A 13699-nucleotide genomic window follows, 5' to 3' on the forward strand; every position below is an offset into this window, starting at 1 on the left:
GGGGGGGTTTGAAAGAGAGAACACACACACACACACACACCCCACACACACGGAGCTGAAAGAGCTACATTGGAGTTAACACACCCAGAAATCGGGGATGGAGCTTGTATGTGTGTGGTGGGGTGGGGGGGGGGGGAGAGCGGTGTGGCTAAGGAGCGGGGGAGGGAAAACATACACAAACACTCCAAAGGATTAATTCAAAGCACACGCACACACAGGGGAGCTAAGCGCTGAGAGCATGAAGAATTAAAAAATAATAATACCAAAATAAAAAATGGAGGGTATGAGCTCTGCAGCGTTGTAATGGCAGCGGATGGGGGTGGGTTAAAAAAAAAAAAAAGGTGGATCCTGCCGGAAATTATGGAAAGCTGCCTGATCCTGCCTGCTTCCTTTGTGCAGGAAGCTGTGGATCCTATTGCCTTAAATAGGTGTCCCATTCAAAAGCACTCAGGGGTGGCAAACACACACCATCCTGGAATATTCTGGAGATTTGCTCTCTGAACATAAGGAAAATGCCTTGCATTGAGTTGAACCATCCCTGTTCAGTTCAATATGGTCGACTCTGCCCAGTGTTTCAGACAGGGGTTTCCCAGCCCTGCCTGGAGAGAGGGGACTGGATCTGGGAACTTGTTGTACCACTGAACTGTGGTTCTGGGTCTGACTGAGACGGGGTAGCACCTGTTTTCCTGCCCAAATGCCATTGGCACAATAGAAGATGCTCCAGACTCCAATATCCGCCCCTTAAAAACATCACTGCCTACAGACGGACATGAGTTGGTGGTTTGGAGCTGGTACAGCAGAGAACTTTGTGGCGAGCAAAGCCTTTGGGAGGCGGTTTGGAGCTGAGACAACCAAGAGCTTTGTGGTCAGTGAGCACAGCCTTCCAGCTCTGGGCCTGAATCCCAGAACACACATGGGGCAGCTGTGAAAATGAGTGGACACTTTCAGGTACAGTATGCAGTGGCAAGGCTTAGCACAGGAACGAGGAAGCCATGGCTCGCCAGATCTTGCTGGACTACAACTCCCATCATCCCTGACATTTGCTGTGCTGCCTGGGGCTGATGGGAATTGGGAGTCCAACAACATCTGGAAGGCCACAGCCTTCCTTTAGCCTTTTACAGTTTCAGGGGGTTGGACCTGATGGCTTTGGGTCCCTTCCAACTCTAAGTTTCTATGATTCAGGTGTTGCTTGTTTTTATTTTTTTAAAGAGCCTGTTATCAAGGGAAGTGCAGGTGATGCTTCATTTTTATTTTATTTTAAAGAGAGCTGTCAGAGTTCCCCCCAATATGAGACCCGTGCCATCTACCTTGAAAGGAAAACCAGGAAGGATACCCAACTCTGGTTATTGGCAACTCACTGAGTCCAAGCCAAGTGCATGTAAGGCCCTAAACAATTTGGGACCCAAGTACCAAACCCCAGCCAGATGGGCGGGGTAGAAATGATAAATAATAATAATAATTAGCATGACAGGGCATTCTCTGTGTTGGCACCCCACTTATGGAACTCCCCCCCCCCCGGTGATATTTGGTTCAGCCCTGCAGAAATATTTACCAGTAAGTGAAGGTGAAAGACCTTTTAAACTGGTTTATGTGTTTGGATTACAAGTGGAACTGATTTTTTTGCAATATTATTATAGATATTTGTTACTGCTTAAAGAGCTGGTATGTGAAGTTGCTGGTATTCTAACAAAAATATATAACAATAGAACATGCGGACCTCCAGTGAAGCTGAATGTTGGAAGATTCAGAAGAGATTTTTTTTTAAAAAATAGTACCTCTTCATGCATTGCATAGTTTTGTATGTATTGTGGTATTTTATGCATTGTGACTTGCAGTTATTTTTACTGATCATAGTTTAGTAATTATTTATTGTAACTGTTAAGAGTGAATTTCTGTTTAATTACTATTTGCTGATGTTTTGAGAGTTAATTTTATTATATTCTAATAGATTATTGAATATTACTTTTATCTGGTATAAGTTGTTCCATTTTAAAGTTATGTTTTATTATGACTTTTTGTATTGGGTCAGTTTACTATATAAATGTGTGCTTTCTTTGTTGCATATTTTGTTGCTGTAAACCGCCATGTGCATGGTAATTTAGAGTGGCGGATTACAAATTAATAGGGAAGCGAAATGAAATGAAATAGCTGCCGGGGCCACATAACACCGGTCCTGAGAGATCTGCATTGGCTCCCAGTACATTTCCGAGCACAATTCAAAGTGTTGGTGCTGACCTTTAAAGCCCTAAACGGCCTCAGTCCTGTATACCTGAAGGAGCATCTCCACCCCCATCGTTCAGCCCGGACACTGAGATCCAGCGCTGAGGGCCTTCTGGCGGTTCCCTCATTGCGAGAAGTGAGGTTACAGGGAACCAGACAGAGGTGCCCGCCCTGTGGAACGCCCTCCCATCAGATGTGAAGGAAATAAGCAGCTATCTTATCTTTAAAAGTCATCTGAAGGCAGCCCTGTTTATTTAATGCTGTATTGTTTTTAACACTCGATTGGGAGCCGCCCAGAGTGGCTGGGGAAACTCAGCCAGATGGGTGGGGTATAAATAATAAATTATTATTATTATTATTATTATTATTATTATTACTCCCAAAGGAGGCACTGATGGCCACCAGCCTGGAAGGACTGGACCCATTCATAGAGGAGAAGGCTGCTGGCCAGGATGGCTATGTTCTGCCTCCATGGCTGGAAGCAGTAATGTTTCTGAATACAAGTTGCTGGAAACCACAGGAGGGAAGAGGGCTCTTGTGCTTGGGTTCTGCTCCAGGGTATCCCATAGTAATCACTGTGATAACAGGATGAACTAGATGTGCCACTTACCCTATCCACTTTATCCACACCAAAAGGACACAGAATGTTATATACTTAAGTATAGTTGTATATAAGTTACAAGAACTTGGACACACTTGGACAATGTAGGATACAACTTCTTGAATTGTAGGTATGGAATGTGTGTTTCAAAATGAATTCTCATTCGTCTTATCTAGGTTGGCCCTTGAAGTCAGCACATCATCACTGTTTGCTAATAGACTCCAATGTATTGCATTTGCAGCCCGGAAAAGTACAAATATAGACCTGATTCCAAACAACCTTATCGATTTTAAAATTATGCATAGGTTGTAAGATGACCAAGAGGTATCTTAGTACAGTACAGTGATGAGCACAGCTTTTTGACCTCCTTGGCAGGTCCTGGCTGGCAGAGATACAAGCCAGAGCTGACTAGATGAATCAAATTAGACCCTGTCTGTTGGAGTCACAGCCCATCCATGCATAATTTTCCAAACAGATGTATGTCAGGATTTCTCTTGTAGTTTGGCCTAGGTTCTCGTTGTAGTCTATATGCAAGTCTTAAGGTATGGCTGAAAGCCATATGATGCAACAGTTATGCAGAAGATAAGCAGGGTCTGGATGAGAGACCAGCTGAAGGTCTCATGTGATCTGCATTTAGCATCATGGAAGAAAGCAATAATATAAATATAATTTAAAAAATATGAAATAAAGCTTAGAATAATTGTTCCTAAGAGAGAAAGTCTGCTCAGAGCCCTGTTTGCCATCTTAATGAGATGTGTGTGTTGGTTGTTGTGGTGGCTGTTGAAAACCAAATAATTTGATTATTGCTCCTAAGGAAGGAGGTTTTTTTTTTAAAACAGCAGCAGCAGCAACAACAACAACTCATAAATAAAAGTGTAGTCTTTACAATCAATCAATCAATCAATCAATCAATCAATCAATCAATCAGTAAACCAGTCAATCAATTCAGTCAGTCAATCTCACAAAAGTTACGAGCCTGCTAAAAGGCTAAACTGGGAGATGACTCTGCAGTCAGCATGCAAATGCAGACTATTAGTCTCTTAGATGGCTAGTAAAAATTAAATAAAATTGCTTTCTTCCAAATGGACTGGTGGAAGAAGGGAAAGTGGCCTTCCTCTACCAAGGGGACAAGTGGAATTGGGGAAGGGCCACAGCTCAGTGGTACAGCATCTGCTTTGCGTGCATTAGGTCCCTGGTTCAATTCCCGGCATCTCCAAGTCAGGCTGAGAAAGTCTGAAATCCTGGAGAGATGCTGTAGGTCAATGAAGACAACATGGGAACAAGATGGTCCAATGACTTGATTCTGTAAAAAGCATCTCCCTATGTTCCTAAGGAGGGTGGAGTGGTTCATTCTCCCTCTGCCAGTCCCTTCCTTGGCAGTTAGTGCTGAAATCAAGCAAGCTAGTGGAAGAGGGTTGGAGCATCATCTGCCAGCTTGTTTGCTCATCTCTGCATAGAAATCCACCCACTCACCTGTGGCTACCTGGAGAATTGTTAGATAAGAGGCTAAATCAGTCACCAAACTTTATTATCTTAGCCACGGCCATAACAAAGGAACTATACACCAGGAAGATAAATATGTGGCTAAAAGCAAGGTTAAAACTCCAAATCAGATCCAAAGTCCAAGCCAGAAAATACCCAATGGACAGACCTATCCTACGGATTAAAATTAGTCTGGCAGTTATTCGCTCTTCCTAGGGAATTCTGTAGATTCCAGAAGAGTTTCTGCATTAGTCTGATCTGGCAAAAAGAGCCAAATGCTATAACCATTCAGTCACAACCTTCCACGAAACAGAGGCCACTGTGTCAGGTGCATTGGATGAAATGGGCTCTGGCCTCCCAGAGTTTATGCCACAAGAACCATGTGCTCATCTCCAAGGTGCCACTAGGGTTAGGGACATCTAATATTGAATTTATTTATTTGCCAAAATTTCTAAGCCCGCCAACATTAAGAAAAAAAATAATGGTGGTGAACAGCATGCAGCCAACAGGCTTCACAGAGAAGGAACACCAGATGATACCACCAACTCCAGGGCCTGGCCCTGTCGGTGAAGAATTACAGAACGACTGCAATCTACTCTAATTACTGTGAGCTGCTTCACCCCTTAGTTTCCCTTCTCCTCCTTTCTTCTGAGTCCTGGCAAAGCACGAGAAACGAGACTGTTGTTGCTTTTGAGGCAGAGGTGGTGGCGAGGAAACTATCTCAGCCCACTTTGTGCTAGTTCAGCTGAACTCTTGTGGCCGGCCACTCTATTTGCCTGCCTCCCCCTGGCTCAGAGGAAATTCCCTGTTAGCGAGCCTGCCCACTATACCTGGCTCCATTTGTTTGTCACTGAGAGCCACTAAGCCTTCGGAGATACCCAGAACAAACGTGCAATAAACCCACCATGGTGCTAACTAGAGCCCAAGAGAGGAAGCAGAGCAGTAAAGAAACAGCCCCGCCTCTCCTACAAAAGACCATCCTAGACTACTGCCATCCAGTGGTAACTAGCCATATAGGTACTGAAGATACCCTAAGGGCTAACCCCACTGGCCCTGCCCAAGAGTCACTAAATCTTGCAACCTTAAGCAGCATTAATGACCATAACCAACAAACAGAAGGTTGGCAAAACTCCTCTGACCATGAACAGTTGGGTAACTTGTCTCCTGACCCAGCACTAGTATGTGAAAATTCTTATATTACACACATGGATCATAACAACATGCAGTTCAAGACAAGCTCTACCCCTAATCAACAGGCTCAGTCCACAGCCAAAGGAACTGATAGGGCAGAGCGAGAAAGATTTGCAGATTTGTATGGCTACCTCCGAGACCATTGTCTCCTTAATGCCCAAACTAGCAGGGGGAAATTTCAGAGCTTGAACTGCTTAAGAAAGGAACTATCTGGCATGAAGGCTAACGTGCTTGTCTTGTTAGGGCTAATTGAGTTGGGGATCCTAACAACAGTCCCCCCACCTCTGCTGGCACAACCCAATAAACCTAACCAAGACTGCACCAATAACAAATCTACTAATTTAAACAATAATTCAAACAATCCTGAGATCCTAACCAATATGCCCTTTAACAAAGAATGGGATTCAGAGAGACAGTCAGATGCCCTTTTACAAGTCTGGGCAAGAAAGGATTCGCCCCCTCCAAATCAAATAGCTACAGAAGACTACCAGAAGAACTGGTTGGAAAGTTCCCATCTCACTTTATCCAACCTTGACTTGCTGGTCTTCGATGACTGGCAAAATGCTCCAGAGGGGGAAACAGATAAAACAGATCAAGCTGATCTAGCAAGAATCCACACCAGCCTGGATCTAAGGCCAAACTGTGACCAAAGAAACAGTGACCCAACTTTAAACAATCCAATCCCCAGAGTGTCATTTAAGTGGGGTAACCACTTCCTAGGGGAAAAAAATCTCAATTTACATATAGACCACAATAATCCCGCCAACAGGCACCAATTGATAAGACACCCTGTACCAAGTTCTCATCAAAAAAGGTACCAGCCAAGTGGTCTCACACGTAACAATAGCACTAGTAGGAATACAGCGCCCCCATACATAACCTACCCCAATAACATCCCTGTGCGTAGGGAGAGACATGGGTGACAAGAAAAACCTCTCCCCAGAGATGATACCCTTATTCCAGCATCGCGCCCCAAACCCTACGACAGGATCTCTCACCCTAGATGGAAGAAGCCTCCACCTAGAGAAGGGGAATTGACATTTAGTCATTTCTATAAGAGCCCAGCATCAAAAAACCTCGCATCCCTAAGATTAAATGTCGGTGATACAGGCACCCACACTGGAGCCAGTGCCACAGTGAGACCACCTGAGAGCTCTTACTGTTGACTCAGTAGAGCCAAGAAAGATCTCAACATCCTCACCTGGAACTTGGAGCAAGAAAGGAGATAAAGATCTTACTACATTTCTGCAGAATTTTGACATCATCTTCCAACAGGAAACCTGGCTGCAAGATGCTAACCTTCCACACTTGCAGGGATACTCTCAGCATAGCCTCCCTGCAGCCAAGAGACATCAAAAAGGACGAGGAAGGGGGGGGGTTGACCACCTTTACCTCACTGGATTTGGCTGGGAAAATCAGTGTTGGGGAGTCAGATCTCCTCTATGAATATTTCTTGCCACTACAGTTCAGTGCAGGGGCAGGAGACCCATTTTTCTGTATCAACATCTACTTTCCACCAGCACATACCCTAGCTGTGGTGGTTAAGATCTGGACCAATCTAACAAGCGTTATAGAGCAGATAAAGGTGAAATATTCAGAAGCCCGAATCCTACTATGTAGGGCAGCGGTTCTCAACCTGTGGGTCCCCAGATGTTGTTGGACTACAACTCCCATCAACCCTGAGCCCTGGCCTTACTAGCTAGGGGTGATGGGAGTTGTAGTTCAACATCTGGGGACCCACAGGTTGAGAAAGGCTGATGTAGGGACTTTAATGCCCGCATTGGCGATGGTCCAGAGGGAAGCCTAACACCACGTGGAATAGATCTGGATGATATTTTCCCCTTTACTCGTACTTCCATGGATAAGAAAGTTAACCCTCAAGGACTGAAACTCCTAGAATGGGTTTTTCTGCACAATTTCTTAATATTAAATGGATGCCCAGTATATAGCCAACAAGAGAATCATAACACAAGTACAAAATACATCACAGATCAGTAGATCTCAAAGAAAACTTGGGTGAAAAGATGAGCTTGAAGCCAGCATCAGGTAGAGGCCTGCCTGATGTTCATTGGAAGCACATTCCAAAGGGCAGCTGCCAGCAGGCTAAAGGCCCTGGTCTTAGAGGATGCAAGTTGAACCTTGGGAGAATAGGTCATTACTAAGAGAGTCTATGATTGAAGTGACTAGGCTGTGGTATACAAGGTAAGACATTCCTTCGAGGTCACCTGTCCCCAATTGTTTTGTATACATGCCCATAGCAAGACCATGAAACTGTCCTGGTAGCATACTGGCAGCTCTTTCAACGCAGAAGTGACTGAGCACTCGCTCCAACAGCCTAGTGGCAGTATTCTGCAATAGCTTTCGATGAACCTCTACAATCTACACCAGCATAGTCCAGCCATGTAGCCAAATCAGGCTATAATTTAGATGATCAATTAGAGCTGGATGTGTGTGTGTGGTTCACCAAGCAACGGATACTGCTTGCATTGGAAACCCTAACCTCAATTTCGCAAATGAAGGCATCTGGTAGAGGAGTCATGGCTCTGGCAGGATCTCATTGGACCCTCCGACAATAGAAATCATAGAATCGTAGTCTTGGAGGCCTTATATAGAAATGGTAGAACAGGAGAGGACAGAGTAGTGAGGGTTATGCTTTGTTTCCTTTACTGCACACTGTATAAGCCTGCTAGGGAAGAGATTTCACCTCTTATCCAGAGTTTCTTATTGGCCTACTTATAAAAAATGTTGAGAGCTGGGAAGATTCACTCCTCTATGTGTGGATTAAGAATTAAGATATAATTGTGACAGAGGACTATATGCATATGGTTTCGTGTTTTATTACTTTTTTAAAAAATATTTCCCTCCCCTTCTCTTTCTTTCCCTTCCATTTATCTTTCTTTTCTCTTTACTTCCATGCCCTTTATTATTATTTTTTAGATTACCGAACTTTTCCATGTACAAGACGAGTTTTTTTTATACTCTAAAATAATGTTAAAAAATGGGGGTTGTCTTATACATGGAGAGTGCGTGGTGGGGACGGACGGGAGATAGGTTGCGTCCGTGAGTAGGAGCTTGTCAGCAGTGATATTGTGGGTGATTTGTGGCTGCGCCAAGTGCTGCTTTGGGTTTGTTGCTGCTGCGGTAATAGCGTGGGTGATTAGTTCTCGTGGCAAGGTTTGCTGTGGATTGGCTGCCACTTTGGCAATTGGGCGTGCGATTGCTGTTTGCTGTTGGTGAGTGGGCAGACACATGTTGGCTAGTGCGACGTGAGCAGTTGTCAGCGTGTGTCAGTCTGGTTAGTGATTTTTGGCATTGCCCCCCCCCAATGTCAACCACTCTGGGGCATCTCCCCCCATTTTCTTAAATTTGAGACCCCCCAAAATAGGAATCGTCTTGTACATGGGGGCATGTTATACATGGAAAAATACAATAGTTTTATTGTCTCCAATGTTGAAAACTTTCAATAAAATTAATTATTATAAAAACAGGAAATTCCTACCGCCACCAAACAGATGTGAGAGATTAGAGTGTTCTGTTGGTTTCTGTTGCTGGAAAAGTTTCCTGGAGCCAAAGTTGTGGGCTGTTATGTGGAATCTTACATGTAATAGCGCTATTTTATTATCCCTCTGTATTGTTTATAGTTATTGATGTGTATGACTGATTGCTATGCCCGATGGCTAAGGCAATAAAGTTTTGTCAATTGATTGATTGATAGGGGCCACTTTGATTTTTATATAAAAACTCCCTTTCCCCATTACTAGAAACGACACTGCCTGCTTTTACAGCAAGAGCCACAAAAATGCCTTCAGCTACCTGCAAGAGGTCCCCCACCTTGTAGTTGCTGGAGTTCAAGTGAAAGTTATGAATGAATCAGATGTGGTTTATCACAAGTCAAGTAGAAAACATGAAAAGACTTGACATAGGATTTGTGGCTCAGCCAAAGTAGCTTTAATTGATCTGGGGCTGTGTCTTCTGCCTTGCCTACAATGTTCCCGTGTTTGCAATGGCCCGCCAGCTGCAATGGCTTTCCCCTCAAATTGAGGACCCAATGAGGGAATGGCGGATAAAACATGGATGGCACATGTTTCCTCCCATGTTCAAATTATGTGGCCAGGAAGAAGGAAATGGGCCAAGCCGAGGTATTAGCAAAACTGTCCATTTTCAGTGCACTCTGAAACACCAGCAAATCATATTGCTCTCACACTTCCTTTCTTGACAATCTGTAAAACAGCTTCCCAGCTGAGATTAACCGTAAGTGGCTTCTGATGTTAGATGAATTGTCTTCCTTGTAGATCCACCAGGAGCAAGGCATTGCCAAAATGTTCAACTCTGCTGTGACAGTTTGAACATTGGAGGACAACCTTTTCAAGGGCATTTGACAATAGACGCAATCTGGTCTGGTGTTCTGCACCAAGCCTTTTTCTCTTGCAATTGTCGTTCCTCGTTTGTTCACTTTTTACAGGTGATCCTCATGACAACGTAGTTATGAAACTGTTGCATCGCACTGTTTTCCGCTTTCTTCCTCCTGTGTTTTTCAGACCTTGATTATTTTTGTTGGTGGTTTTTTTTGCAGATGCTCTAAAATGCAACTGTAGCAATCACAACATGTTGGGCTCAGAGGATGAAACAATCTGAGAAACAATTAATGTTGCCAGTGGAAATACCATTGCAATACATAACGACAAAAGCATGAAAACACATATAAAAACACATTAAATAAACAATAATAAACAGGAGAATGGGAATTTTCAGTTAGTTCAGTGGTTTTTTTGAGCTACAGTCTCTTATGTACTATTATTGCAACATATTAGTTCATTTTGTATGTTTTCATGCCTCACTGTTGTTATGTACACACAGATCCTGCTATCTGCCAGCTCGCTCTGCAAAAAGTTACTTATCCAAACATAAAGAATTGTGCCCAAACCCTGATACACACTCCACAGATTCCGAAATCTGAACATCCAGAGTGTTTCCACTTCCTGACTTCCTTGCTTGTTTGTGCTTTGCTGGTTGGCAGCAAGCATTTTTGGGCAGAAACCATGCAGGCAAGAAGAGAGTGAGACTGGACAAATCAGAGTGCAGGAGAGATATGTGGGGCAATTCAGTTTTTCCCGTTTCTCTCTTTTGCTGTAGCCATTGCGGGAAGAAACCACCGAGAGAAGGACTGTGCGGAGAGACTGGGCAAATCCCTGATGAGAAATGTATCCATAGGAATCCACGGAAATTCTAGACTCGTTATGTGAATGTTTGCCTAACGAACGACTTCCAGACAATGCATTGTATTTGGTAAGCAGCACTTGTATGCATTGCATTCCTGTTTCCATTAATCTTAATTATTTCTTATATTTTTTACAAGTTTCATTTTCTCTTTGTGTGTGTGTGTGTAGCCGGGGACCCTTTCCTTTGTGTTTGTGGGTTTTAAAAAACTCTTCTTTTAATATTATTTAAATATCTTGTTGGGAGCCACCCAGAGTGGCTAGGGCAACCCAGTCAGCTGGGTGGAATATTAATATTATTCTAATTATTCTAATCATTATTATTCTAATTATTCATATTCTTATTCTTATGCAGGGTTGAGGAACCTTTGGCGCTCCAGAACTTGTCCTTTTTATTTGTTTGTTTTTTCATAGTCACTAGACTCTATGATTTAACCATGCTGGCATCCTTCTAGACTTACAGAATCATAGAATTATAGAGTTGGAAGGGAACCCAGAGGATATCTAGTCCAACCCTCTGCAATGCAGGAATCCCAACTAAAGCATCCATGATAGATTGCTATCCAGATAATAATAATAATAATAATAATAATAATAATAATTTATACCCCACCCATCTGGTTGGGTTTCCCCAGCCACTCTGGGCGGCTTCCAACAAAATATTAAAATACAGTAATCCAGTAATAACCAGAGCATGCACCACTCTGGCAAGACAGTCCGCGGGCAGGTAGGGTCTCAGCCTGTGTACCAGATGGAGCTGGTAGACAGCTGCCCTGGATACAGATTTGACCTGCGCCTCTATGCACAGCTGTGAGTCCAAAATGACTCCCAGGCTGCACACCTGCTGCTTCAGGGGCACAGTTGTCCCATGCAGGACCAGGGAGTCCCCCACACCTGCCCGCTGTCCCCCCAAAACAGTACTTCTGTCTTGTCAGGATTCAACCTCAATCTGTTGGCCACCTCCAGGCACTCACACAGGACCTTCACTGCCTTCACTGGTTCCAATTTGAAAGAAAGGTAGAGCTGGGTATCATCCGCATATTGATGGACACCCAGCCCAAACCCCCTGATGATCTCTCCTGGCGGCTTCATGTAGATGTTAAAAAGCATGGGGGAGAGGACGGAACCCTGAGGCACCCCACAAGTGAGATCCCAGGGGTCTGAACACTCATCCCCCACCACTTTCTGGACACGGCCCAGATGACAGATGGTGTTAAGACTCCAATTGTTAGCCAACATGTCCAATGGCCAGGGATGATGGAAGTTGTAGTCTGGCAGCATCTGAAAGGCCAGGAGCAATGTTATACAGTGGTACCTCGGGTTACAAACGCTTCGGGTTACAAACACTTCAGGTTACAGACTCCACTAACCCAGAAGTAGTAAAGTTAAGAACTTTACCTCAGGATGAGAACAGAAATCGTGTAGTGGCAGCGGGAGGCCCCATTAGCTAAAGTGGCACCTCAGGTTAAGAACAGTTTCAGGTTAAGAACGGACCACCGGAACGAATTAAGTTTGTAACCAGAGGCACCACTACTGTACAGTTTTCAGGACAATTTATGGCTACCTGTGTTAGAACTTGTTGTCACTGTGAAAACCCCTCCAAGTTAGGCCACCGCTGGTGAACACTCATCATGTTATTTAATTTTTTGAAATAGTCCCTGGACTATACTGAAGGAATACAGAACAAAAGAGTGGTTCTGAGCATGTGCAGAAAGCTGTGGGGCTTTGCAGCATGGACTGGGGGGCGGGTACTTTGAGGACTAGTCTGCCTGAGCTAAGAGATGGCATGGGACATTTTTAAAGGATCCCTTTCCGCTGGCAGCGACAGTAAACTCAAAGGGGCCTTTTCATGTCTTGTACAGGGTGAGTCTTTTAAAAGAGGCCCCGTGGAACATGTGTACAGTGGTACCTCGGGTTAAGTACTTAATTCGTTCCGGAGGTCCGTACTTAACCTGAAACTGTTCTTAACCTGAAGCACCATTTTAGCTAATGGGGCCTCCTGCTGCTGCTGAGCCGCCGGAGCACGATTTCTGTTCTCATCCTGAAGCAAAGTTCTTAACCTGAAGCAATATTTCTGGGTTAGCGGAGTCTGTAACCTGAAGCGTATGTAACCCGAGGTACCACTGTACTCTGTATCCACGGGGCCTCTTTTAAAGGACTCACCCTGTACAAAGAGGCACCTTTTTAACACCAATTTGAAAAAATGCATGTTTACTTCCAAACAAAACAATGTCGCGATACACACGTATTTTAAAACAAAACGCTTACTGCTATTTCAAGGGGCTCTAGAAATTTCTGTCCTATAGCATTTTCATCGTACGTATCTGATTTCAAATGATTTACACACACACTGTTCAGATTTTATATAGTTTAAAGTCGCTTTGAGGCACGTTTTAGGGTGTTTTTTTGTTCTTGTTTTAAGAAAGCGAGGCCTAAATGCTGGAAACAATAAAATAATCGCGATAGATGTCCAGAATTCAGAGGAAGAATGTTAAAGCACAAAACCCCTCAGACATAAATAAATCTCTGGCATTCCTCTAAACCTATAAATTAAGGTTAGGCTATTTACTCACGCATCCAGCTTTCTGGGGCCTTCAAATTTAGTTGTGGAAATGGCTCCATCTGCTCTTGCTGCAATAAAGGCCTCTCTCCTGGGGAATTGTTCCCTCTCGTGCAGTTAATCTGCAACCCTGATGCACAGAAGAAGGTCAGCATGGACTAAGGGACTCTGGGAATTGTAGTTCTTAAAACTCACAAGAAGGCACAGCACTCCCTGTCGTCCAAACAAGAAGTCCTAGTCCTTCACTAAGGCAATACAGTGGTACCTCGGGTTACATATGCTTCAGGTTACAAACGCTTCAGGTTACAGACTCTGCTAACCCAGAAACAGTACCTCGGGATAAGAACTTTGCTTCAGGATGAGAACAGAAACTGCGCGGCGGCAGCGGGAGGCCCCATTAGCTAAAGTGGTGCTTCAGGTTAAGAACGG

General features: G+C 44.0%; 1 protein-coding gene across 1 annotated transcript in view; it reads right to left on the reverse strand.

The window, feature by feature from the left end:
• ST8SIA3 (ST8 alpha-N-acetyl-neuraminide alpha-2,8-sialyltransferase 3) overlaps positions 1-13409 on the reverse strand; it is a 42299-nt gene extending 28890 nt beyond the window's left edge. The window contains exon 1 of the mRNA XM_028748519.2: positions 13284-13409. Coding sequence (XP_028604352.2) covers positions 13284-13332 — 49 coding nt within the window. The 5' untranslated portion in view covers positions 13333-13409. The remainder of the gene's footprint in view (positions 1-13283) is intronic.
• Positions 13410-13699: the final 290 nt, after the last annotated feature.

The sequence above is a fragment of the Podarcis muralis genome, chromosome 11, assembly GCF_964188315.1.
Source record: "Podarcis muralis chromosome 11, rPodMur119.hap1.1, whole genome shotgun sequence".
In the NCBI taxonomy this organism is placed as follows: Eukaryota; Metazoa; Chordata; class Lepidosauria; order Squamata; family Lacertidae; genus Podarcis; species Podarcis muralis.